This window comes from Ovis aries, chromosome 24 (genome assembly GCF_016772045.2).
Source record: "Ovis aries strain OAR_USU_Benz2616 breed Rambouillet chromosome 24, ARS-UI_Ramb_v3.0, whole genome shotgun sequence".
Classification (NCBI taxonomy): Eukaryota; Metazoa; Chordata; class Mammalia; order Artiodactyla; family Bovidae; genus Ovis; species Ovis aries.
In genome coordinates, this window is record NC_056077.1 from 704,237 (window position 1) to 732,131 (window position 27,895).

Genomic DNA, 27,895 nt, shown 5'->3' on the forward strand with positions numbered 1-27,895 from the left:
CAGCCTCGCACACTCAACCACACCTTGCACACCCGCCTGAGGGCACCTCTCCCCGGCCCACAAGCACACTGCAGGGAGGCTTCCCAGATGAGGCTTCCCATCCTACCCCGTATCTCAGTAGGTTAAGAGAAGAAAATGATGTATTAGGAACACACACAAAAGTTGCCTTTCTGGCCAGTTTTGGAATCTGCAGTCCAAGCAGAAGCAAGGGATCAGGGAAGCCTCTCTGATCTCTGCCCTGGAGGCTCAATGCACCCGGGCGTCCCGGGGCTTCCTCTGCACAATGGGCGGCGGGCAGGGCAGAGCCCATCACCAAAAGGGAGGGATGAGTGGGAGAGGAAGGGGGAGCAGCGGGAGAGGAAGGGGGAGCGGGAGGGAAGGGTGGCGATGCCCGGCCCCCGGACATCCGGAGGCTGCTGCCGATGGCGCTGCCCTGCAGGCGCTCCACAGCCAGCAGCCACGCCAGCCCCGCTCGGGCTTTCGGCACCCCTCATCTCCCCGACCCTGTTCAGGCCAAATACAGCGACTCTGACTCTGTGTCTCCCATCCCACCTCAGACCGCCTGTCAATCCTGCCCGCTCCGCGCAGGGACAAAGTGCACACCTGCCCCACTCTGGCCTCCCCAATCCGCCCTCCCTACGCAGACCCCCACGGGTCCCACCTCAACAGTCCCAGCCAAGACCCCAAAGTGCCAGAGCCCTGTGGGACCTGCCCACTCTTGCCAACCCTGTGTCCTCCCGCCGGAGGGTCCAGCGAGACAGGCCACCTGCCACTCTCCAAGCCCGTGGACTTGCCCTGGCCACACGCTCTCCCTCAGGGCTCCTCCCTGCCTACAGATCCCAACTCGAGGCCCACCTTCTCAGTGGGGTGAGCCCCAGGCCTGGCCCTGGGCCCGCGGGCGGCTCTGAGCCGCCATCTATCCTGTGCACTGGACAGCAGCAGGCCCTCCTGTCCGCGGTCAGTGCTGTTTCCTGACCAGAAACCACACGGTGCGGTGCTCACCGCACGGCCAGCAACAGGCAGGGACACTGAGAGCACTTCCCGCCTGGAGGGAGGAGGAGGCCTGAGGATGAGACCCTCTGGGCCGCCGTCTCTCAGGAACGAAGCTGAGGCCCTGACCCGGCCAGGGTGCCAGGCACAGAAGGAGAGACTGCTAGCGCAGAGAAGGGTGTGGGGCCTGTGCCCCCTGCGCGGCCCCCTTCCCGCCACGCTCCAGCCCGCACTGCTGGCGCTCAGGCCTCGGGGCTCTCAGGCACAGACTCAGGGATCTGGGTGCTAGAGGCGGCCCGCCGCCCCCGCCCTGCATCCACAGGCTGTTTTTACAGTCCCTCCCCACAGCCCTGTCCAAAGAGCTGTGCGGAATCCACAGGCAGCGGTTTCAAATGTAAAAATCAGTCCTTACTGTCTCCAGCAGGGAATGGGCCCCAGGGAGAGGAACCACGGGAAGCACACGGAGCACAGCTGTGACCTCAGCTGCCCCCAGGACTCCTGCGGCCCCAGCGTCGCTCCCTCTCCTGTGCTCCCACCGGGGCACCTGGAGGGCCAGGCCCTCTCCCCGGGCTTCCCTGTCTCCAGCCGTCCCCCTGGAGGGATGAGAGAGGGTCTCAGGCTCCCAGCTGCAGGGGGCCACAAGCTGTGGCTTCTATGTAGCTCACTTCACCCCTGCTCAGAAAGGCAGCGGACTCAGAGCCAAGGTCTTCCTGTCTCTGAACTCCCCTACAGGGCATGGCACAAGGCAGCTGCTGGAACGCCAGAGTCATAGTAAACGCCGAGATTCCTCTTTTCAAATGTAGCCAAGGGGGCTCCTCCAGCAGCCCAGCAATGCCATGTGCAAGCTGCTGAGCCAACAGGCCCAGGAGGAGGCCCCAGGCACTGGTTCAGGCTCTTGGTGCACAGTCTACAGCCTGCATTTGGGGGCTCCCACTCAGCCGTGCCAGGAAAGACACACGGAACTGTAAGCAAACTATGTGAACACAAGCCGGAGAAAGTGGTAAGAAAAGGGATGCAGGGAGGGGGCAGGGCTAGGTGTAGCCTGGGGCCTCACGGGGATCAGCAGAGGCGCCAAATCTGGTACCAGGCAGACAAGCCGTCAAGGCCTGTGCAGCACCATGGGGTCCCAATCGATGGGGTCGCGAAGAGCTGGGCAGGACTGAGTGACTGAGCGCCAGCAGAGTACAGGCTGGGCCCGAAGAGGGTCCCGAGCAGCGCGCACTTGTACCCTCAGCGCAGCTAACGGTTTGGTGGGGACACTGAGGAAAACACTGTGCCCGTGTGAGGCTTATCCGGCCCCTCACACAGATAAGGCCACACCACACACTGGACTGCAGCTCTGAGACCCCGCCCCGCCTGCGACATGAGATAGATGCGCCCCCAGAGCCCGAGCCCCAAGGCGATCACACTGGCCTTTCAACAAGCTCTTATCTTTCACATCCCAGACGGCACAGGATGCAAGCTCATCCCCCACCTCACATCTCAGCATCCAAATTTCAGTCCCTAACCTAACGTCCTCCTGTGGGCTCACACCAGTCACCCTTCTCCCTGCCCCAGACCAGAGACCTCTGAAGCCAGCCCTGCACCCTCTGGTCCCAAACACAACACACAACACTGCAATGACCCAAGAGGACGAGGTGGGCTCCTAACAGCCAGCACTGCGATCTCCAACACAGGCGCACTTTGTGGAAAGGACTGAAACTCCCAGGATATTCGCGGGCGAGTCTGTGGGCCCGGCCCTGCTCTGGACAGGCAGCTATGAGCAAGGCAGAGTCCCCAGCACCACCACAGGCCAGGAACTGCTTGGCAAACACCTCTTCAAGCCCCACCACGGGATCCACATGCTGAACACAGACGGCCAGGGGACATCCCCAACCTCGGGGGATGCTGTTGCTGAAGTAACCAAGCTACAAGGGGAGACACAGGTGCTGGGCAAGCAGCGGTGGGCTCCACGGAGCCACACGGCAGCAGCAGCTCACAGACGCAGAGGTCCCAGCGCACAGGGCCTCCAAGCCACACCGCACACGGGACTGCAGTCAAAGCACTCAGTCCAGAACGCCCCTGTGCAAGGTCCCGGCCCAGCCGCGAACCTCAACCAGACCTCAGCTTCAGGCCTCTTGCTTCTGCTCTGAGAAAGCCCTTCCCAGGGCCTGCCGGCGAGCCTCCACCGAGAAAGGGCTGTGTGCTCCCTACCACCTGCCTTCCTGCCCCTCGGTGCAGCCCGCCCTGCAGCAGCAGGGTGGGTCAGGCCAGACCCTCACAGCCTTCCCGCTGGTTCGGAGCTGCTGCTGTCAGCAGGCGAGGACAGGGGAGGGCACGGATGGCCTGGGATTCCCACAGGAGGAGCACTGGGCGGGACCCAGGGCACAAGAGCGGGGCCTGGAGACAAGGAGGGGGTCATCTGGGTTCAGGAAGGAGGCAAAGGGCTGAATGGGGGACCCAGGAGCTGCTCTTGCTGAGTGCTGACTCCTGTCCTTGGAACTGCTGCCACTAGAGGGCGCTGGGCTGCCCCAGCTCCGGGCTCGGCCACTCCAGCAGACGGGTCAGCATCTCAACACAACTCAAGCCTAAGAATTCACAGCTCATTGTCTGCTCAGAAACATACTGTCTGGCTCTGGACTGCTTTTTACTGTAAGCGCACAGTGGCCTGGATCTAGCATGCAGTTTCAAGGGACGCTGTTCTGATGTCCTCTGACACCCAGCGGTCACTGAAATAAAGACACGGTAACAGCAGCCAGGCTGTGCATCCCTGAGGACAGCTCTCCCTCCCACCTAAAGGCACCTGTGCCCCCAGGAGGACACGGGGCCAGAGCAGAGCGTTCACAGAGGAGGGAGCAGGGGTGGGCCCAGGTGGGGAGGTGCACGCCTGCGCTCACAGCGGCTGACCTGAGACGCCATCCACCGTGGTCAGCAGAGCCCAAAAGCCCACAAGACTGCGGCAAGGTCAGGGGCTGCTGACAGGCGGGCAGACGCAGCCACAGAGGGCGGCACCTCCATGACACACACACCTGACTACTCAGCCGGCAGTTCCACTTAGGAATTTCTCTCAGGGATGCACGGGCACTCACACACACAAAAAACACGTGTGGCTAAGCAGGATGTCCTTCAGCAGCAAAAGCCGGAGCCCATGAAGCCCCGGGGAGGCGGCAGGCAGCTGGGCAGCAGAGAAGTCAGTCCTTATTTACCAACAGGCAGATATCTAAGTTGCTCATGGAGGTACAGGGCAACCGCACAGGCAGTATGCTGCGGGCTCACCCTCCTGTGCTTCGCGCCCCCGAGGGGCACACAGCGTGCAGCCACCTGACACCGATGGGACCTGGCGAGGTCTAAGGGGAAAGAAGCCCAGTGCTCTGACTCTCAGACCTGACCGACAGGGGGCCTCTTCAAAGGCTTAAGCTGAATAACAAAAGGACAATTACCAAAACACCACAGTGATTATCACTGGGCATGGGATTACAGATGGTTTTACTTTCTTTATACTTTCCTATATCTATAATAAATACATATTGATGAAATCAGAAAAAACATTAATATTTAAAAAAAGGAGAGGGGAAATCTCTGGCAGCCCAGTGGTTAGGACTCCATGCTTCCACTGCAGGAGGCCAGGATTCAATCCCTGGTTGGGGAATTAAGCTACCACAAGCCCCACTGTGCAGCCAAAAAAAAAAGAGAGAGAGAGAATTCATGGGGAAAAAGAAAACTTACATGGAAAAAGGAAAGGATGTGGACAAACTACCATCTCCGAGGGGGCTCTGGCCACAGCTGTCAGGTCAAGCCCACCTCCAGCGGGGAACACGGTCTCCCGGATGGAGGAGGCCGGGGCAGGGAGGACGTGGGGCAGGGAAGCTGGCGGCAAGGGGAGGTGAGGGGGCAGTGCCCCTCACGCCCTCCGTCCAGCAACACGCCGGTCGCCTCAGCCCGAGAGGCCTCTGGTGAGCCCGCTGGCCAGGTGCAGAACAGGAGAAGCTGCCAGCCAGCGGCACTCACCCAGGACTGGGGTCCTGCAGACCCAGGGCCAGGGAGCAGTGGTCAAAGCCCCGTGGACACACTTTAGAAAGGAGAGGAATGCCTTGCGTGTCCACACTAAGAGCTCGTGCTGAGCTGGGGTTCCCACCATGTCTCCACTGCCTGCTGCCCACACACTCAGTGTCCCAAACCCCCAAGACTAGAGCTAGTGGGGGGAACAGGGACAGCCCTAGACCCTGAGCCTCAGTCTCCTCTCGGGTGCGGCGGCCACAGTGACCTCGCCTGAAGAAGGCGGGCCTGCAACGCGGTAGGTGCTGTGCCCAGTCAGCGTCAGCCTGCGTTCTAGGCCCCACACACAGCTCTCTTCAGGTCCATTTTCTAGTCAGAGCAAAGTCTGGGGTGCCGTCCCAGCCAGGCGCCTTCCCACCCTCCCTCCCATCTCAGGCAGAGCAGGGAAATGGCACCCGCCTTGTGGAGGCCCTGGACAGAAGGCCGCTCGTCTTACCTGTCATAAGCGTCCTTGAGGTCCCTGGCCAGCTTGCACTTGGGCAGGATATGGTGGAATGGGGACTGAGGCCCGTCATTTGCTGCAAGAGTTGTAACACAGGGGACTCAGAGCCTGCACAGCACAGAGCTCACACAGGCCAGATGGCAAGTTTAGGCTAAGAAGAACTTTAAGTGACCAAACATCAGGACGTTGCCTGCTGGTCTGCGCCACCGTCTTCTGGATTTCCCCTGACCGCTGGCCTCACCTGACTCTGCAGGTACAGGCTTCACGTAACATCTAACAAAAAATAGATGCGCTCACATTGAACTTTAAAAAGTTCTGGTGAAAAAGTCACAAACTCTTAAGAATGTTTTTAAAAGATAAAACTTCTGGATTGTTATTATTAATAGTACATAACTGGGGAAAATGAATGTATTACACGTTTTGACAACTGTCAGACATCAAACACCAATTTTTCCAAGTGGCACATTCACATGTACTTTTACTTATAGCTGAAATTAGCCCAAGGTCACTGGCAAACGTAGTCCTGGGTTTCTCTTCTGCTATGGAGGTGCTGGCCTGAGAAGACAGAGGTGCAAGGCCTGTGACAGAGGGGACGTCTCTCAGCTCTGAAATGCTGACAGTGCACCAAGGCCTCGAGCGGGCCTATCAGCAGATACTACTTTTAATAACTGGTCAGCTGACCACTCAATTGGGCTCCCCTTCACTTCTGCTGAAAGCAAAGAAGAGGCCTCCTTCCAGCTTGACGCTGCCCTTCCGCATGCCCCCCATCCCAGGGAGACTGCCCAGCAGGACCAGGGTGGTACCTGACCTGCAGGAAGAGCCATCATGTGGGGTCTGGGGGAGGGGAACATTTTGGGCTGGGGAGCCACTCCCAGAGTATCAGTTTGGGACCTGGGGTCTCGCTGGGAGCTCTGAGGGTCTTGCTGCGTGCCCAGGGCATGCCCAGTCCAGCACAGAGCCCACCCGCCTCCGTGCCGGGAGAAGCCGCCGGCGCGCTCACCGTCGGCCGTGGCGGACGCCTCATCCTGCAGCGCCAGGATCAGCTTGGCCTCCCGCGTGAGGTACTGGCAGCGGCGCTCCTCGTGCTGCAGCACGGTGGCAATGCGGCGGGAGAGGGTGTGCAGGCAGCTGATCACCGACGGGTCCGCGTGGGCCTGCAGGGCACCCCGGGAGGACACGCAGCATCGCTCAGACCGCGAAAGAGCCCTCTCTGGGTGTCCCGTCCCGGGTCCCCTCGAGGGCCTCTCCCAGCAATGCTCCCTGGTGGGCATGGAGCTGCTGCCCACACGGAGGCACAGACGGCCCTGTGGGGTCCCCAGTGGGGAGGGACAGGCACGCAGGCACTTCTAACAAGTGAGAGAGGGTGCCGTACTCAGGGGCCCAGGCCAGCACGTCCAGGGACGCGGGGGATGTTCAGGAATGCACTCCGGGCCTCTAGGAACAGCCCAGTGACACAGCGGAAGGCCCAGACCCCGCCACCACGTGCGGGGGGACCCAAGGTCACAGGCTTCCATCTGAGGAAGAACAAGGGCTCCTTCCTCCCCCATCAGCCCACGGGTCAAGTGCTCAGAGTAAGCCTACGGAGCAGAGCCCCGGTGGTGTCTACGGTCTCCAGGGAGCAGCTGGTGAGAGCTCAGTCGCACAAGCACACAGGCAACAACGGGGACACAGCGTGAGACACAAGCACGGGCCACGACTCAGCGGCGACCCCGTCCTCAGAGGGAGCGCTCTTCCCGAGAGCTGGCTGGCAGCCCAGCAGGCCCGGCATGCCCCTCTGCACCCCTCCGCTAACCCTGGCACCTATCGGGGGCCCCAGCCAGGCCAGGCCTGCACACCCGCCCAGGCCAAGGGTGGGGCAGGCAGCTGTGAGGTCTGTGACAGTGCCCCCAGAGCCGATAACCGCCCGCGTGACTCAGCACCCCAGGAGCAGACAGGGAGGCTGAGTCATCCCGGGTGGAGGTGGGAGGAGGGGAGAGTGGCGGCCCCGATTAGAGCCACCGCTTGGCCTCCCCTCCTGTTTATCTGCAGGCACGGCCCTCGGCAAAGGTTCACAGCCAGGCTCCTGGGCCAAACCCTGACCTAGACAAAGTAAACACCTTCATCACCTGGAGCTGGAGACACTCTAGCTCCTAGCAGGTCCACACTCACAGGCAGAACTCACCCCTGGAAGCACGCCTGGGCGGCGAGGGGCTGAGGGCTAGGCCCACACCGGGCCCCCTGCAGATCGCAGCCCTCCCCACATCCAGGAGGGCCCCTCAAGGGCCCCCGGAAGGTCACGGGACAGAGGGTCTGGGTTAAGTGTGTACACAAGTGCCTCAAATCAAAATGTTCTGCCTTAGATTTTAGAAAAATCTGTGTGAAAATCCTCCTCCCAGCAGAGCAGAGGGAGGAGAGCGACCTGGGCACATGGTCACTCCCTGACCCCCAGCACCCGTCTACTGGCTGGGACAGGACGGTGCCGCAAATCGGGTGCCCAGGGCCGCTCACTCACACTCCTGGGCGAGGCCCACATGGACGAGTGCGCCTAGGTGTCCCCACTGGCTGCAAGGCTTGGTCCGGCCCCAGGTGCCTGCAGAGCCCAGGCTATGTGGGGTACACCAAGAAGGGACCACCGAGGATGCGCCGGCCCCGCGGGAGCTCTGAGAAACATGCCGTCCCTGCAGACATGCTGTGAAGCAGCATGCCGCGCAAGGCGTCGCCAGTGGGACTGTCTCACCCGTGAAACTCCCACCAAACAGTCAGGCCCTCAGAGCAGACGTCCAGTTTGCAGGAGACAAAGGGACTGTCTGCACAGAGATGGGTCTAAAGGAGGAGAGAGTGCTAGATGGAGAGGAGGGGAGCGTTAGAGGCCTGGGCACCCAACCCCCCACGCTTCTGTGGGCTGGTTTCTGGTTTTCACTCCAGTTTAGACAGGCCAACGGGAAAAAAATGCTGTGATGACTGGGACACGTTGCCATGAACCAGACACTAGCTGCCACCTGCATAAGCTAGTTCTGTCAGGCATGGTGTGCAACAGCTGTCCCCCCTCAGAGACGGTTCCTGAAGTATGCAGGGGTGAGCAGACAGGCGCTCTGAGACCTGTCGTCCTCAGCCAGGCCACGGGGTCGGGCAGAGGAGCCAGGGGCAGCGGCAGCGGCCGTGGGACCTGAGACAGGGGCACAAGGGTCATTGGTCTACTGTCTCGAGCCCAGGGCGTGCTGAAAACTTCAAAGCAAAAAGAGTGGACGTTTTTATATGACTTCAGAAAAGAGGAAATAAAACCCGTCCACTCTTTACCTTGCATTCAATTCCTCCCATTGCTCACATCACTGCCTCTGTGCTCTGAAGTCCTACGCTGCCGTTTCCTGCGGCTTTAACCTGGGAGGGACCCACCCGCTCACTCCAGCATCTGGCCTCACCCCCGTTCTCACCTGCGGTGGCCACAAAACACGCTAGTGTATAAACTACCACCCTGTCTAATTGTTCTCCGGCCACTGGACAGCAGGATTATCTCCAGCTTGCTTATTATAAAAATCCGCATACACTTTAAAATCTGCCTTTTCCCCTGACTGCCGCGCCCAGGGGAGTCACACACTTGGCTATCACACGCCGCTGCTCCCCGAGATGAGGGCCTGCCTGCAACATCCAGGGCGGGGCCGCGGTGGCTCCTCACACCCCCGCCCCTCAGGGGCTATCAGAGTTGACGGGTGGACAGCACTGGTCACGGTTTCGGCCTGTCTTCCAACAGCACTGAGTTCTTTCTGTGATGTCTGTAGTACATAATGACATAAACAATAAAAAGACACTGAACGCACACACGCCACCCAAGTGCACGAAGCAGAAAGCAACGCTTCCCCTCTGGGCACCTCCAGCCCCACAGTCACCAGCAGAGACCACTGTGTCTAACTGGCAGCTCTCCACTGATCAGCAAGGGGGCAGTTTTGAGAAGACTGCTCCCTTCAGAATGAAGAAAGCTTTTCTCCAGCATTATTTTGATTCTAAACTCTTCAGTGAGATCAAAAAAGCCTTGTGAGACTCAGAAGGCAGCTGAGGTGGCAGGCCCACTCCTGCTGGAATCACTCCCGCCACCACGCAGGGAACAGAGCACACTGCCTGCTCCTTGTCACCAAGGCACAATCATTCTCTCTCTGACACTTCTGTACGAAAGCCACCTGCAGCGCACGTGTGCGACCAGAAAGAACGACTGGACTCTCCAGTGAAATCCGCTGGTGGAGGAGTGCCACATTTAACTGAGCACACGTCTCCTAGATTTCAAAGTTCCTTCGCAACACCAGCCAGTCCCTACCCACGAGTGCTTCTCATGCTTACTGAGATCCCTTGTATTCTGACAGCTTCATGCCGTGCTCAGTTGTGTCCAACTCTTTGTGACCCCATGGACCGCAGCCCACCAGGCTCCTCTGCCTATAGGATTCTCCCGGCAAGAATACCGGAGTAGGTTGCCATTTCCTCCTCTAGGGGATCTTTCTGAACCAGGGATCGAACCTGCATCTCTTGCACTGGCAGGCGGTTCTTTACCACTAAGCCACCTGGAAAGCCCTTTGACAGCTTGACCAAGAAGAAATTTCCTCTAACTAGTGAAAACAAAACTTCAGACAGTGCTAGGAACTGCCTTAAGAAGTAATTAGGCTTAATTATAAAACAACCCAACATAACAAATGTTGCTGAGAATGTAGAGAAATTGGAACTCTCCTACATGGCTGGTGGGGTGTAAAATGGTGCAGCTGCTGTGGAAGCCAGTCTGGCAGCTTCTCAAAAGGTTAAACACTGTCACCACAGGACCCAGCAAGTCCATTTCTAGTATGCGCCCAAGGGAAATGAAAACATGTGTTCACACAAAACTTGTACATAAATGTCCTTAACGGCATTTTTCTTACAGCCAAATGGTAGAAACAACCCAAAAGTTCACCAGTAGATAAAGTATGATCTCCATTCAGTGGCATATGATTGAGCCATAGAAAGGGATACACATTACAACATGCATGATTCAATTAAAAGATTATTTAAAAAACCCTCAAGGGCCTACTGTAGAGCACAGGGAACTATATTCCATATCTTATAATAATCTGTAATGGAAAAAACCTGAAAAACATACAGGTATGGCAATCACTTTGCTGCACACCTGGAAGTTATATATCAACCACACTTTAATTTAAAAAAAAAAGATGATGAAAAACTGGATGAATGTCAAAGCCATTACACTAAGTGGCAGACGTTAGACATCAGAGCTCACAGACTGCAGGATCCCTTTCACATGAAGCATACAGAGCAGGTAAACCCACAGACAGAGAAAGCAGACTGGTGGCTCCCAGGGCTGGGAGAGGAGAGAGCATTGGGAATAACTGCTGTCCTTCTGGGACAATGAAAATAGGGAGGCAGTAGCGGTTACACAACACTGTTGCCAGAAGCCACCAAAACGTCCTGTGAAACGGTTACAACGATATGCTTTATGTACATTTTACTTTAAAAAGAGAGGAAGGATGAAGTTAGACTCTTCTAGCTCCCAGGAGGGGCCAGTGCTGTGCCCAGAGTGGGCTGAGCTGAGTGAAGGACGCAGTAACCGGAAATGAGTCACTGCCCCTCCAACCCCTCCCTGAGCCCCTCTCCCAACCCCTCCTCCTCAGCACCTCCTTCTCCCCCCACCCCTCCCCTGTGACCCCCACCCTTCTCCCAACGCCCCCTCCTCCCTGATCTGCTCTTCAGTCATTTAGACTCACCCTCAGTGCAAACACCACATTGAAAAGAATCATGGTGGGAGCCTCCCTCTTCGGGGACGGGTCAGTTTTGGAGACCTGTGAAAGGGGCACAGTTCTATGCGTGAGAGCCACCACCTGCCTGGTGAGGTGTGGTGAGAGCCACCACAAGCACCTGGAGCGATCCCACCGCAGGCAGGATGACGCTCCAGAGTGCTTGGAACCAGAGAACCAAGCCCGAGGCCTCTGAGAGGCACCCAGAGTCTGCACAGGCAAATGCACGCTGCACGGACAGACGGTCACGGTGGAGAAAGGAGCAGAAAATTGCTGTGACCCAAACAGACAAGACTGTCCCGTCACCTCGAGTGAGCTGGCTGCCCGGAGGAGACGGCATGGGCCACTGGGGCACCAGCCTGCCCGGGGCCCAAGCACCAGCTGCCGACAAGCGTCGCCAGCAGGGGCAAAGGGATCCCCGGGTCACCCATCAGGCCAGTCTCCAGCCCTGTGCCTCCAGTTCTGCGGGCAGGGTGGCGAGGGGCTGCCAAAGGCCCCCACCCCACCCACAGGCCACCAGTGGGGTGGAGCCAGTGTGGGCAGGGCGGGTTCCCCAGGGACTCTGTCCCCACCGTGTCCCCTGCCCTAGCAGCTCCTGCTGTCTCGGAAGCTCTCCTCCAGACGAGAACACCTGAGGACCCCACCCCAGGCCCTCACAGGATTTCTGGATCATGTGTGCGTCACATCAAAACACTTCAGAATCCCAGGGACACTGGTGTCACTCCTGCCTCCATGCAGAGGGCTGACTGGCAGCTCCAGTGCGCAGATCCCCTTGGCTAACAGTGCATCCAGTCTCCACGGAGAACACACAGAGCGGGCTCAGCACGACAGTGAGAGCTGAACTGATAATCCTGTTGGCTAGGACGCCACTGAATGAGCAAGAAGACATGCTCGCACTGCTTTATATAGAGCCCAAGGGTCTGACGCACTGCTGACCTCCCTCTCTTGGCATCCCCCCAAAACAGACACGGTGTACACAAAGGGCAAGGCCACGGTCCAGAGAGACTCCAGATGCAAACAGCAAAAGCTCCGGGCAGGGACTCAGGGCCTACGAGGAGGTGCAGGTGGGCAAGCACCTGACGGCTCGGCCCTCCACAGCCCCAAAGGCCACGGAGCCAGGGGCCCGCGCCTGCCCGGGCGCCCGTACCTGGCCCAGCGTGTGCTGCAGCAGCGTCGGGTGCCCAACAAACCGCACGTTGTCAATCTTCAGTTCAAACTTCTGGCCACACATTTCAGACTTGGTTGCCAAAATTGTTGCCAGAATGACATCTGAAAACCTTAAAATTTAAAAAGACAGTGGAGTGAGAAGAGTTAACTGAGAGCCACAGCAGCAGGCCCACTGCCCTGGGTGGGGGCAGCGCCGCCGACTGGGACCGGGAAGCTTCCACCCCACGCTTCGGAAGCAACCCCCAGGGTCAGGGCAGAGCTACAAGGTGAAGGCGCGAGCGGTCCCGCAGGGCATGTGCTGCCACCCTGGACCCGCCCAGGCAGGAAGAGAGAGGCGTCTGCCCTCAGGAAGGCTGCAGGCACTGGCAAGGCCCTGAGGAACCTTGTTAAGGCTCGGAGGCTGGGGGCGGGGGCTCCCTTAACAGGCCCAGGGGTGCGGAGCGCCCCCCAAGCCCACAGAGGCCGGCCCCTTGGTGCTGACTGAGGCCCAAGGGGATGCACATATTAGAGCCTGTGAACCGCTCTCATCCCAGGGAAGTTCCCGGGCCTCCCACACCCTGAACATGTCACCCCCCAGCTTTTATTCAGGAAAACATTTCAGACACACGAAATGCGCAGATCCACTGACTGTGAGGATGGAGGGAGAGAGAGAGATGGAGGCCACGGAGGAAGAAGGGCTGGTGAGCTGGCTGTGGGCCCGGCAGCACAGCCCCTTCCCTCCTGCCTGGGGCGTCGGGGCGGGGGCGCCACCACAGGGAGGAGAGTGCAGGGCAGCCTCGTCCCCAAGCCCCGGCCTGGGGCCTCCACTCTGCAGACACAGACGCCCCATGTCGAACGTGGAGCCAGAGGGCAGCGAGTCCTGTGCTTATCCCCACACCGGGGAAAAGCCTCTCCAGCAGCCAGGTGGGAGGACAGGCTGTGCGGGGAGGGCTCCACAGGGCCCACTGAGGACACGGGCTTCCCGAGCAGCGGCGCTGGCAGCAGCACCCCGGGACTCTCCCAGGGGCCACGCTCTAGGCGGCACCTGTCCCGAGAGCCCTGGCCCCTGGAGGAGGGAGGGCCGCACACCGTGCACGCTGCTGTTCCACCCGGCCACAAAGCAACCAGACACCACGGGACTCAAGGGTCCAGGAAGGGGCCCCGCAGTAGCCTGTGCACGCCCAACACCGGACGAGCATAAACGGGACCAGCAGCCACGGGAGTCCCTCGGAAACCGCTGAGGCCCAGGGCGGGGTCACACTGGCGTCCAGTCTTCCTCCAGGACTGAGGTGGCCCTCTAGCCATGCTCAGTTGCCTGAGGTCCCCAAACGAACCAGACACAGAGGGTCTGTCAGCGAGAGCTGCCGTGCCTCTAGCAGTCAGGGCTGCGGTCGGCCCTTCCCACACGGACACCATCAGGGACGTTCTGGAAACACGGGGCCTGCAGCCTGGCCTCGGCTCCCACTGTGGGGCCTCGTTCCCGGGAACATGGCCCTCTGGTGAGTTAACCAGACACAGGAGACTCTGGGCCTTTCTTCAAAACCTCTCGATGGCTCGCTCTGCCCGGGAAGCCGTGCCGGGGCCTGGAGACCAGAGAGGACACAGTGTGGTGGAGCCTCCCTGACACTGCTGCCCCAGCAGCTGGCCCAGCGCCAGCGCCTCCTGCCCTATCTCAGCAAACCCACCGCCACTCTGCCACCCCGTGACTCAGGGCACCACGAGGACAGATAGGAGAACACCACCCACCGCCCAGAGACTTCACTTTTTACTGTGATATGAAAAATCTCCTCCAAAACCTCTGCTCTGCCACGAAGAGCCACAGACAGGCCTGAGCCCTGGCCTCAGCCTCCCGTCCACGAACCTGAGTCCACTGGGCCATGGGACGGGCCCTGAGACTCAGAGGCAAGCAGCGGTGGTCTCATATCTATAAGCCTCAAAACCCCAAGGCCCCCTGAAAAGCATTCTCCCCACCTGGGCCCAGAGAGCAAAGGTCTGCAGAGGGGACCAACCGCAGTCAGGTGCTGCTTCAAGTAAAAGCCAGCCCCAACCCCCAGCAGGCACTTGGGGAGACCCCTCTGCTGTCTGGCTGCTCTGCTTGTGTGGGCAAGTATGGCCCACACAGAAATCCACTCACCAGAGCTTAACACTACAGGTTTATAATGAGAAAAACACCAGAATGGCTTTATACAGGAGAAGGCAATGGCACCCCACTCCAGTACTTTTGCCTGGAAAATCCCATGGGCGGAGGAGCCTGGTAGGCTGCAGTCCATGGGGTCCCTAAGACTCGGACATGACTGAGCGACTTCACTTTCACTTTTCACTTTCATGCATTGGAGAAGGAAATGGCACCCCACTCCAGTATTCTTGCCTGGAGAATCCCAGTGACGGGGGAGCCTGGTGGGCTGCCGTCTATGGGGTCGCACAGGGTCAGACACGACTGAAGCGACTTAGCAGCAGCAGCAGCAGGCTTTATACAGCATCTGCCCAGGTAACACGCACAAAGACAGCTATGTCATGAGATGTGGGGTCAGGCGGTGACAGTCATAAATAGCAAATTGAAACAAAAAGTGTCAATATTTGTTTGGTTTGTTTTTCAGGCCAGGACATGCGGCCTGCAGGATCTTAATTCCCCAACCAAGGATTGAACCTGGGCACCAGCGATGAAAGCACCAAGTCCTTACCACTGGGCCATCAGGGAACTCTCTCAATACTTGTTTGACGTTTCCAAAATTTACAGAAATCCTTTTCCCTTGCTTTGATGATGAGAGGCGTGGTAAATAATGATATATTTTAATACACTAAAATAACTGTTATAAAAACTAACATTTCTGCAATAACTTAGAGACTAAAACAGAAAACACATCTAGAAAGATGAACCAGTGCAGCTGGAAGTCAAACCAAGACCGTCCACTCTGAGACACCTGGGAACAGGGTGCGCTCTCCGGCCAGTCCAAAAACAGATAGCGGGACAGCTTGGAAGGGCGTCCAACTCTGCCCTCCTCGTTCTTGGGGCACCCAGGTGCACTGTGTACCTCCAAACCCGGGGGGTGCCCTGTCAGGGGCAGGGGCCCCCTGCACTCCTGCCTCTTAGAGAAGTGTCATACAAAGCCCACAGGGACATTTGAGTGTGTGATGGGCACAGGGCCGCATCCAAGCCCGAGTGCCACAGGGGACACTCAGCCCTTGCGACAGACCTCACAGACCCCTCTGAGAGATGGAGGGGTGATGACCAAGGGTCTCTCTTGGGAGGGGCAGGTGGGGGAGATAAGAAACCCTACTTGCCGAACACCCTCCCAGGGGCACAGCCTCTGCCAACCCTGTCTGGGTGCTCAGGTTCAGAGCACTAGACAAGTCCAGGCGCAGAAAGGGCAGGGGCTGCAGGAAGCCTGGCCACTCGTGAGGCAGTGAGTCTGCGCACCCAGCAGTCTGCCCCCGGCACCAAGGGAAACCAGGAGTCCAGAATGAGCAAGGAGAAGGCAGCGGGAACTGAGACAGAGGAGGGTGGCGAAGCCTCGGCCACCTTGCGGCCAGTCACCCGCCGGCTGGAGGACTCGCTCACTGCGATGGGACCAGGGCCATCCAGACCACAGTGGTTCTGAAACTCACCAAGAGCTACAAGATCACGATTAACACAGCGCTAAGGTCTGGCAGAAGGACCCCCACTTACACCAACCACTGAGGTCAGGACTACACCACCTGCCACCCAGGAAAGATCAGAAGAACAGACTCTCCCGACATGGAAGACTTACCACACAGTCCTCCCAGGAACGCTCAAATCCTCATGAGTGAACTCAGGCTGGGCAAGGAGGGTGAGTTCCCAGGAGCAAGAACGAGGCTGAGGGCCCGATCAGAGCGCAGCAGCGCATGCCCGCACTAAATGTCTGCGCGGGGCTCAGTCTTTCTGCCCAAACATGTCAAGGAGCTCAGACAAGGCCCCACAGGCGAAAGGCTAGGGGAACCACACAATGCCACCAAGTATCTCAGCCTCAATTCCTAAGACCCTGTGGCCACTACACAGCTGACCTCCCTCTAACAGGAAGACAGAATCTTTATAAACTTGACCTTCAGGCCTTAAGAGAAAACAGACAACATCCATCTTCTTCTCTCCCTACTTGTCATCACAGGTGGCCACTGAGAACCTGAAATGTGGCCAATGTAACTGAGGAACTCAGTTTCTACTTTTATTTGATTTTAGTCCATCTCAACTTAAATGGCTAGCCAGTCAGGACAACCCTGGGTAGCACAGCTCTGCACCCACGCTCCTGTGGGGCCAGCCACCACCACACTCAGAGGGGACCGTCAGGCCCGTTAACACAGCTTCAATCTGGCAAACCAACAAGCAGGAACACACTGCTGGTTCCAGAAGAAAAGACCCCTCTGAGAATGATAACCAAGGAGAACAAGGAGTGAGCGTGAGGCGCATCACTGCATTGCTCTGGGGAGACACCTGAGCTGGGTGGGGGTCCCCTGGGTGCCAGGGGCAGAGCAGGAGCTTGGCAGGTCGTAAGACAAAATACAGCCGGGCCCTGGGGCATTAACTTGCACCTCTGATGGTGTGGGGGCGTGGAGCGCGGTCAGCAGGTGCTGCTGCTGCTACTGCTAACAATGTGCTGAAATCACCAACAAAGGCATTCTTACGTTCAATGAGCATCTGCAGAGACCAGCTCTCCCTAGGGAGCAAGCCTGTCTGGCACCCTGACTGACCCACAGTGCCTTACTCCTGTCCCCTGGTCTCCTGTCTTCATTATGCTAAATGCAGAATGCATTCCCCAGGAAACATCCTCACAGCCATTTTACTCTAAGCCTCTGAAAGTCGCCGCAGCCAATAGGTCTTGCCGGCCCTTCTCCCAGACTGTTCCAAGAGCTCTTCCTGAGTCTTCAGTGGCCTGAGCCTCGCATTCGCAGAGCTTGGAGGAAGGCAGGCAGGTGACCAGGCCTGCCCGGGCCCACCTGTGAGACAGGACAGGGCCAAGACGCACTCAGTGGGTGCGCACTGCAATATGCCTTTCTATGCGCCTCACAGACAAGAGTATTCCCAGGCGCCACTTCACAGGACAAGACATCCACAGGCCTCGATGTCAAGCAGAATGACCCACACGATGCCCAGCAGCCCCCACATCCCCGCCTCCCCCTCCTGCTTCAGAGCCAGTCGGTGGTCATGCCAGAGGCCCCGACATGCTCATAGAAAAGAAGAGAAAGCACACGAGGCGAAGGCAGGTGCCACTCCAGAGAACCGAGGGAGACGGCGCGAACGCCTCACACGGCCAGGGCGCGGGCTGGGCCCGCAGGCGCCCTCCCACGGACATCATCTCACGCAGGACTGGCAGGTCACAGTCTTGTCTCCTTCATCTGGGGCTGTGCCACTATTTCTTAAGCTTTAAAATGAATGTAAGAAGGCAGAAGTGGCCATTTCTCAAGGTTGCCACCCTGAGAGCACTTCCCAGAGAGAAGGGGGGAGCGCGCCCAGAAGGGACGGGACCTGCTTTCCTTGGGCCCTACGCCCAGGTCACAGCAGCACTGGCTCTCGGCCTGCCGCACCACCCGGATGCTGCGCTGCGTCCAAGCACCCACATTCAACCTCTGGACACGAGCCTGAGGACGAGGGTCCAAGGACAGCACCAGGGTCCCCTCCTCCGTGCTCCTCTCACGGGAGATAAACATCCTGTAGGGACATGGCCCCATCTAGTCTCCAGCCTGTCCCACCAACCACACAGCCCAAAGCAGGATCATGGAACCAAATCACAAAGAAAGCCAGAGACAGGCACCACAATCCCGTGTCAGTCTGCCTGAAACACCCACCAAGTGGAGGAGAGGAACGGGCTCCTGAGGGGGGAAAATGTCTGGGTCGACAGGGGGCCGGTGCCCACGGAGCGGCTGCAGAGCCCATACCTGGGGTCCCCATCCTGCTCTTCAGCATGCTCTCCGGCGCTGTTGACAGCGTATCTGCTACGAGGCTTACCTGAGTGAAGGCAAAAGGGGAGAAAAGCTAAGAAAACAGGACCCATCCACATATGGGAAGGTTGTGGAACCATTAAAATTGATGGTTTCTGCTCTAGGATTAGAAGAATTAATACTGTTAAAATGGCCATACTACCCAAAGCAATCTATACAGATTAATGCAGTCCCTATCAAATTACCCATGACACTTTTCACAGAACTAGAACAATCCTAAAATTTATACGGAATCACAAGAGACTCAGAGTTGCCAACCAATCCTGAGAAGAAAGAACAGAGCTGGAAGAAGAATCCTCCCAGACTTCAGAAAGCACTAGAAAGCTACAGCAATCAGAACAGTGTGGTACTGGCAGAGAAACAGCCGCCTGGACCCCTGGAGCAGAGCAGAGCCCAGAGACAAACCCACACACCTACGGCCAACTGAGGCTCAACAAATGCAGGCGGGCTCCTCAGCAAGTGACCTTGCGAAAGCGGGACAGCCACGTGTAAATGAATTAGAACACTTCCTCACACCATACGTGAAAGTAAACCCAGAACGGCTGAAGGAATTAAATATAAGACACAACACCATAAAACTCCCAGAAGATAGGGAAAGCCTTCTGACATAAACTGTAGCAATATCTTCTTAGGCCGGGCTTCCCAAAGAAATAAAAGTAAAAATAAACGGAACCTAATCAAACTCTTAAGCTTTCGCATAGCAAAGGAAACCACAGACAAAATGAAAAGACAACCTACAAACTGGGAGAAAATATTTAGCTCATACAACTCAATATCCAAAAAAAAGCAGTAACACAATCAAAAATGGGCAGAAGACCTAAACAGACATTTCTCCAAAGAAGACATACAGATGACCAACAGGCACATGAAAAGATGTTCAACATCTCTAATTATTAGACAGGTGGTTCAGTCACTAAATTGTGTCCGACTCTTGCAAACCCACGGACGGTAGCCCGCCAGGCTCCTCTGTTCATGGGATTTCCCAGGCAAGATTAGTGGAGTGGATTGCCATTTCCTTCTCCAGGGGATCTCCCCAGCCCGGGGATCGAACCCGGGTCTTCTACATTACAGGCAGATTCTTTACCAACTGAGCCATCAGGGAAGCCCCTTTCTCTAATTATTAGAGAAATCCAAATCAAAACTACAACTACACCAGTCATCCAAAAGTCTACAAAGAATAACTGTTAGAGAGGGTGCAGAGAAAAGAGCATCTTCCTACATTGTTGGTAGGAATATAAACTGGTGCGGTCACTATGGAGAACAGCATGGAGGTTCCTTAAAAAGTTAAACACAGAGTTGCCATTTGATTCAGCAATCCCACTCCTGGGCATATACCCAGAAAAGACAAAACCTCGAATTCAAAAAGATAAATGCACTGCAGTGTTCACAGCAGCATTATTTACAATAGCCAGGAAACAGAAGCAACCTAAGTGCCCATCAACTGATGAATGGATAGAGAGAGCATGGTACATACATACAAGGGAATTTTGTTGTTCTTGTTCAGTTACTAAGTCAAGTCTGACTCTGTGACCCCATGGACCACAGCATACCAGGATCCACGGGGTTCTCCAGGCAAGAATACTGGAGTGAGTTGCCATTTTCTTTTCCAGGGGATCTTCCTGGACCAGGAATCAAACCCATGTCTCCTACATTGGCAGGAAGATTCTTTACCACTGAGCCACCGGGAAGCCCTACAATGGAATGCCATTTTGCAGCAACACGAATGGACCTAGAGATTATCACACTAAGTAAAGAAAGTCAGAGAGAGAAAAATATTACATGATCATCACTCATATGTAGAATCTACGAAATAATACAAATAAATTTATTTACAAAACAGAAACAAATTCATGGACACAGAAAACAAATATATTAAGACAAAAACCCAAAAAAACAAAACCAGATATCATATATTAACACATAACATGGAAACAACAAAAATGGTACAGATGAACCTATCTGCAGGGCAAGAACAGAGACACAGATGTAGAGAACAGACATGTGGTCATAGTGGGGAAAGGGGAGGGTGAGACAAATTGGGAGAGTTCACTTCAGTTGCTCAGTCATGTCTGACTCTTTGCAAACCCATGAATCACAGCACGCCAGGCCTCCCAGTCCATCACCAACTCCCAGAGTCCACTCAAACCCATGTCCATTGAGTCGGTGATACCATTCAACCATCTCATCCTCCGTCGTCCCCTTCTCCTCCTGCCCTCAATCTTTCCCAGCATCAGGGTCTTTTCAAATGAGTCACCTCTTTGCATCAGGTGGCCAAGGTATTAGAGTTTCAGCTTCAAGATCAGTCCTTCCAATGAACACCCAGGACTGATCTCCTTTAGAATGGACTGCTTGGATTTCCTTGCAGTCCAAGGCACTCTCAAGAGTCTTCTCCAACACCACAGTTCAAAAGCATCAATTCTTCGGCGCTCAGCTTTCTTTATAGTCCAACTCGCATATCCATACACGACCACTGGAAAAACCATAGCCTTGATTAGACGGACCTTTGTTGGCAAAGTAATGTCTCTGCTTTTGAATATGCTATCTAGGTTGGTCATAACTTTCCTTCCAAGGAGTAAGCGTCTTTTAATTTCATGGCTGCAATCACCATCTGCAGTCATTTTGGAGCCCAAAAAATAAAGTCAGCCACTGTTTCCACTGTTTCCCCATCTATTTGCCATGAAGTGATGGGACCGGATGCCATGATCTTTGTTTTCTGAATGTTGAGCTTTAAGTCAACTTTTTCACTCTCCTCTTTTACTTTCATCAAGAGGCTCTTTAGTTCTTCTTTACTTTCTGCCATAAGGGTGATATCATCTGCATATCTGAGGTGATTGATATTTCTCCCGGCAGTCTTGATTCCAGCTTGTGCTTCTTCCAGCCCAGCGTTTCTCATGATGTACTTTGCATAAAAGTTAAATAAGCAGGGTGACAATATACAGCCTTGATATACTCCTTTTCCTATTTGGAACCAGTCTGTTGTTCCATGTCCAGTTCTAACTGTTGCTTCCTGACCTGCATACAGGTTTCTCAAGAGGCAGGTCAGGTGGTCTGGTATGCCCATCTCTCTCAGAATTTTCCACAGTTTATTGTGATCCACACACTCACAGGCTTTGGCATAGTCAATAAAGCAGAAATAGATGTTTTTCTGGAACTCTTGCTTTTTTGATGATCAAGCGGATGTTGGCAATTTGATCTCTGGTTCCTCTGCCTTTTCTCAAATTGGGAGAGTAGGATTGACAAACATATACTGCTAGCTAGCTAGTGGGAAGCTGCTATACGGCATAAGGAGCTCAGCTCAGTGCTCTGTGGTGGCCTAGATGGGGGAGAGGGCTGGTAGAGAGGTGGAGGTCCAAGAAAGAGGGGATATTATCTACACGTAAAGCTGATCCACTTTGTTTTGCTGAAGAAACTAACACAACATTATAAAGCAGTTATACAGAATATCTTTTAAAAAGACAATAAATGTCCCACAGGAAAACACAGACACTCCTTTTGTTAATAATCCTGGAGAGCAGAAGGCCTTTCTATGCAGAACAAAACTCAGAAACCACAAATAAGACTGAACACTTGACTCCATAAAAATCAAAATTCAAAAGGCAAACTGGCTAAGTATGTACAGCTTTGTCACAAAGGCCTATTTTTTCCTAAACATATTAAAACCAACAACAACAAAAAAATAAGCAATCCAAAAGGAAATTAAGCAAAGGTTATGAGTAGGTTCTTAACTAAAAAGGAAATCCAAATGACTATACAAACAGGAAAACATGCTCACTCAGTCAGAAGGCAAAAGCCCATTAAGCCTACTATCGGATAAAAGTTTTCACCTATCTCATGAACAAGCATAGAAAAATCTGATCTATTAAAAATACATGGCTCAGCACGACCATGTAAAGCAATTTTCCTCCCAATACATAAATTTTAATATAAGAAACTCACTATTAACCCTTGGATCCAAACATTTCATTTCTAGGAATTGATCATATATTCTGCAGAATAAAAAAACATACATAAAAGACATTCACACTGCCAGCAAAAGACTGGAAACACCTTAAATGCCCATCCACAGAGGACTGGATGAATAAACCATGGGAAGTTCTTCCTACGATTCTGACCATAGTTTTGAATCTCTGTCAAAGATGTAGAGTGAAAATGAAAACAGGGCAGAAGAGTGTGAACAGTGTGCACACTTGTGCTTAGAAAATAATGTACGTATATGGTTGCATTTACACGTTAGATTCTAGAAAGATGCACAGGAAAATGGTAACAGCATCCGACCCTACAAGGGATGTGGGTGGCTGGGGGTCAATGAGAGGAAAGAACAATCTTTTCATAATCTAAACCCCTCTGGGCCTTTAACACTTTTTCCATGTTAACAAATTTAAAAATAATTTCTTAAAATTAGATTAATTATAAATTGAACATCCACAATAGTGAAAACCCGCAAATAACCTAAATGTCCATCCGCAGGGAAAGAGTATCTTCCTATCAGGCAGCTGTGCGCTGCACCAAGAGGGAGGTGATCTGTCTGCTAGGCAGGAAAAGGCTTCAAGACAGACGGTTCAATGGAAAAAAAAACAGCGACTGAGAACATCCTATGTGTGGGAGGGGGAGGAAACCCAAAGTAATAAACTCTTTTTCTGTGGATATATAGTTGGTGTCTATGTTCAAAAGGAACCCTGTTCAAAATGGTAAGTGGTTAACGGGGGAGGAGCAGCAGAACTGAGGGGAAGTGGCCAAAGAAAACTCCGATGTCCCTGCATTTCGTAACTTCATCCTAGCTGAATACATTCACATTGTGCCTTTATCCCACGTAAAAGGCTAGAGAAACCGATGAAACGTTAGCAACAGTGATTTGACATGTTTAAACTATGAGGGATTCTTTTCCTGCTCGTTTTTACTTTTCGATACTTCCCCAGCACTCTGTGATGAGAAGGCACCGCCAGTACCGACACAACACGGTAACCCGCTTCCCCGCTCACAGCGAGGGAGGCGGCGCCCGGCGCCCACTTACTCGTCTGGGACGCCGAATGCTCCTGGCTCCTCTGGAAAGGGTACCTGAAGAGCAGCTTATTGCCCCGGCTCCCCGAGCTCACCAGAATCACGCTGATGGGGCTGGTGTTGTCCCCCATCCTGCCGGGAGCCCGGGGAGGGGTCGGCGCGGGGCCTGGGTGGGGGCCCCCGAGGACGTCGGGCGGGGGAGGGGCCGAGACCGGGGACCCGGCGCCCGCAGGACCGGCCGGGACCGGGCGGAGGCAGCTCTGAGGCGGACGGGTCGGGGGCGAGGGGCGGATGGGGCTCTGAGGAGGAGCGGCCCGGGGGGGAGCTGAGGGCCCGGGACCCAGCGCCCTGGGGAGGACCAGCTGGAGGCGGGGGGAGCGAGCGGAGCCAGACCCACCGAGCCCGCGGGCCCGTCCCGCACCCCACACTGGCGAGAGGCTCGCGAGACTTCGCGACAGGCTCGCGAGACTTCGCGACCGTATGAGGCAAACTTTCGGAAGCACCCTGTACGGAGATCGGCGACCTCTGCGCAGGCGCCCCTGCCGTGTGCGCAGGCTCCGCGCCGGCTCTGGGTGCTCGGCCTACGCGCATGCCTGCCGCGGCCCGCTTCTGGTAGTGCGAATAGGTAGCTGGCTGGCTTAGCCTTCTGGCTCGAGGGATGGCTCTAAATGTGCCTTTCTTTGTTGTAAAAGTTATTAAAGTACCCACGGAGTGGGGGAAAATGTTTGCAAGTCATATATTTGATGAGGGAATTGTATCCAGAATATATTTTTTAAAACACTCACAACTCAACAGGAAAAACACAAGTGACCCCCTAAAAAGCGGGCAAAAGACGTGAATAGATAGTTCTCTGAAGAATATAGACAACGAACCTGGAAACATGAAAAGATGCTCAAACATCACTAGTTAGAGAAATGCAAATCAAAACTGGTGAGGGACAGATAGGCCTGCCGTGCTGCAGTCCGTGGGGTCCCAGAGTCCAACACAACTGGGCGACTGAACAGCAACAAATCAAAACTAAAAAGAGACGCCGTATCACACCCACTAGGATGGCTATACTTGAAAAAAATAGTGAGCAGATGGTGAAATCGGAATCTTTAGACACCACCGGTGGGAGCTGAGGGGATGGGGGTTCCTTTGGGGTGATGAAAATGTTCTAAATTGTAGCTGCATGACTCTCTGAACATACTAAAACCCACTAAACTGCACACTTTGAATGGTTGGAATGTATCCTATGTGAATTCTATCTCACAAACCAGCTGCTTTTAAAAAGTGAAAAAAGCACTCCACCCACCCCACCCTGTGGTCCCAGGAGGTGACTGTGGTGGACAGTCTCCTGCGACTGTTTTCAAATCTTTTCAGGCACATCAGATGGATGGGAAAGCAATCAATGGGCTAAAGAAGGAGCATTTTCTTTTATTTATCTAGTTGTGTGTGTTGGGTCCTAGTTGCTGCATGCAGAACCTTCACTGCATTAGGCAAGATCTCCCCTTGTGGCACACGGACTCTCTTCAGTCCTGGCAGGTGAGCTCAGCCGTTGCTGCATGCAGGCTCTGTTGCTCCAAGGCATGTGGAATCTCAGTTGCCTGACCAGGAATTGAACCCAAGTCCCTTGCATTGCATGGCAGATTCCTAACCAGTGGACTACCAAGGAAGTTCCAGGAACGGAACTTTGGCATTTTCATTGCCAAAGTAACCTCTTTCACTGAGGGTAACACAAATGTGTATTTTGCAGAACATATTCATGGGTTGAATCTCCCAGGGTAATGGGTACATATCTCTGAAATGTCTCAGATGTTCCCCACAAACATATTGCCCTGCCCAGGACTGCATAGCATTGACTTTTTTTATCCCCAAAAAAATGTCAAAAAAGGAAAATAATGTCTCATGCTACATTTTTGTATTACTGAGGAACAGAATTACCTGTATTGCTTGATTATTTGCCAGAGCCTAAGAAGTGCCTTCATGTTTCCTTTTGTGTTGTTTGTCCTTTTTAAAACCTTTCTTGGAGAAGAAACAGCAACCCACTCTAGTATTCTATTCTTGCTTGGGAAATCGTCATGGATAGAGGAGCCAGGTGGGCTACAGTTCATGGGGTCAAAAAGAGCAGCTGAGTAGCTTTCACTTCACTTCCATATATATATAACTTTAATATCATACCCATTGAGCAAAATAAGTTTCATAAAGGTGTTTCAGATCTTATTTAAACTAAATGAGACCTTTTGTATCCAGAACAACAATGTTCAAAATTTCACAGGTCAGTTTTGTTATTGTATTAGTCCAATATTAAACATTTAAAATGCCTGTTAAAAAATAAATTTAAAAAATAAAACCTTTCTTATTTATATTTTTGGCTGCAGTTGGGTCTTTATTGTCGCGTGCGGGCTTTTCTCTAGTTGCGGCTCGTGGGCTTCTCATTGCGGTGGCTTCTCTCGTTGCGAAGCACGGCCTCTAGGACGCGTGGGCCTCAGTAGTTGTGGCTCAAGGACCCCGGAGTGCAGGTGCAGTCGGTGCAGCACACAGGCTTAGTTGCTCTGCATCATCTGGGACCAGGGATCAAACCGGTGTCCCCTCCATTGCATGGATTCTTAACCACTGGACCACTAGGGAAGCCCCTGTTTATCCTTTGTTTATGGGATCTTTCTTTGGTGAAATACTTTTATATCCACGGCCTAAAAAATGCTATAGATATTACGGATAAGGAAAGAGACATTTCTTCCATACAGGGCCTCATGTTCTATGTAGAATAAGGATAATAACACAAATGGGTCTTCCCTCGTAGCTCAGTGGGTAAATAATCTGTCTGCAGTGCAGGAAACCAGGTTCGATCCCTGGGTCAGGAAGATCCTCTGGAGAAGGAAATGGCTACCCACTTCAATATTCTTGCCTGGAGAATCCCATGGACAGACGACCCTGACAGGCTATAGTCCATGGGGGTTGCAAGAGTCAGACACGATTTAGTGACTAGACCACCACCACAGCTAACCTGTTACAGATTCTGCAAGCCCTTTTTCCAGTCTAGAATATATTGATTTTTTAAAATATTGTATTTATTTATTTGACTGTGTCCGGTCTTAGTTGCAGCATGCAGGATCTTCATTGCCGTGCCTGGACTACTGTAGGTGCAGCACACAGGCTAAGTTACTCCACAGCAGGACCAAACCCATGTCCCCCGCATTGCAAGGCAGATTCTTAACCACTGGGCCACCAGGGAAGTCCCTAGAATATACTGATTTTATGTATCATCAAAAGGTTTCTGAGTTCTCCCCCAGTTCCCATGAATGTCCTCCGAATGGAAATAAGGACACAGGAGCAAGAGGTGAGGCTGGGAGAGCTGTATGGATGGGGCCTCCCTGCCAGACGTTGGGAATCTGCGGGCACCCAGACATGAAAGCCAGGACTCTGGCTCAGGTCTCTTTCCTCTGACTTCCCTGGACATGCTGTTGCCCCACGGGATGGGGCTATGACCCCAGAACTGGCTGTGCTTGGGCTGGGGGAAGGCCCAAAAGTGGAGAAACCACCATTCCTATATTACCCTCTCAGGGCCCACTTCATGCTAGGAACCTTCCCCAGAGCATTCATTGTGTATTTTCTGGCTGTGTGGCTCATGACTTTTCATTGTAACAAGCACTGGTATCCATGAATGGTGAGGGGAGCTCACCAGGACACATCCCTCCCCGAGGCTCAGATGCAGGACTCTCTCAGGCTGGACTGAAAGGAGTGGGGGTCTGAATTCCACAGCACCCTCCCCAGTGGCACCTCAGTGTCCATGTCCGTCTGCCTCCCTGGGCTGTTGGGGTCACTCCCTGGGCCAGCCAGCCAGCTGCCGGCAGCAGAAAGACTGAGGGTAGGTGGCCCCACTTTAGACTCTGGTTCCCTGACAGGAAGCGCAGTGGGAACTAGCAGCCTCCTGGGCAGTGTCGGGCCCAGGCTCGGCCTCTGCTCCCTGCAGGATGTGCCCTCAGATGCCTCCCTGCCAGCACCCCACATCTCCAAGTCCTCATTTTCTTTGTCTTTTCTGAGGGGAAGCCATGCCTTGTAGCTTGTGGGATCTCAGTTTCCTGACCAGGGACTGAACCTGAGCCACAGCAGTGAAAGCACCGGATCCTAACCCAGGGCAGGGCCAGGAGGCTCCTTGGACGGCTAGGCCTTATCGGTCCTGCCACTCGGTCTGGCCGCGATAGAGCCACCATCGATGGTTGAGCGCCAGGCGGGGCTCACAAACCCTATCTCAGACCGATGTGATATCTCCACCGTCCCCACCGCAGGGTATCTGCCCAGGAAAATCCTTCACCTACAACAGAGCAACAGTAATCTTGAACTCACACTGCTGTGCGCTGAGGTCACACAGCAGCAGCTCGTCCGTCCTGAGAGTGAGGTGGGGGACCTGCTCAAGGTTAAAACAGTGAAACCAGGGCTAACAAGGGAGCTCATCCTGCCCAGGGTCAGCCAGGGGTTGCTCTCGGTCGGGGGAGGCGAGGAGGAAGCATTTGCAGACCCCTGGCTCAATCTTCTGCTGAGACCACGGCCCCTCTGAGCTCAGCCCCAGTACACAAGCTAGAACAAGCCTGGCACTTGAAATTCAGCC

General features: G+C 54.5%; 1 protein-coding gene and 1 non-coding gene across 6 annotated transcripts in view; both read right to left on the reverse strand.

Moving 5' to 3' along the window:
- NPRL3 (NPR3 like, GATOR1 complex subunit) overlaps positions 1-23,736 on the reverse strand; it is a 32,821-nt gene extending 9,085 nt beyond the window's left edge. For 4 of the 5 annotated variants that reach the window (XM_027962016.2, XM_027962014.2, XM_042240525.1 and 1 more), the window contains exons 1-6: positions 23,321-23,736; positions 18,247-18,316; positions 12,359-12,488; positions 11,182-11,256; positions 6,468-6,621; positions 5,462-5,543 (exon numbers count right to left, since the gene is read on the reverse strand). In XM_027962016.2, the coding sequence (XP_027817817.1) occupies positions 5,462-5,543; positions 6,468-6,621; positions 11,182-11,256; positions 12,359-12,488; positions 18,247-18,316; positions 23,321-23,438 (629 nt within the window). In that variant the 5' untranslated portion in view covers positions 23,439-23,736. The remainder of the gene's footprint in view (positions 1-5,461; positions 5,544-6,467; positions 6,622-11,181; positions 11,257-12,358; positions 12,489-18,246; positions 18,317-23,320) is intronic. The other variant, XM_027962017.3, reaches the window with a different exon arrangement.
- Positions 19,339-19,411, reverse strand: TRNAY-GUA (transfer RNA tyrosine (anticodon GUA)). Its single transcript has one exon. It is a non-coding gene; the product is annotated as a tRNA-Tyr (tRNA).
- Positions 23,737-27,895: the final 4,159 nt, after the last annotated feature.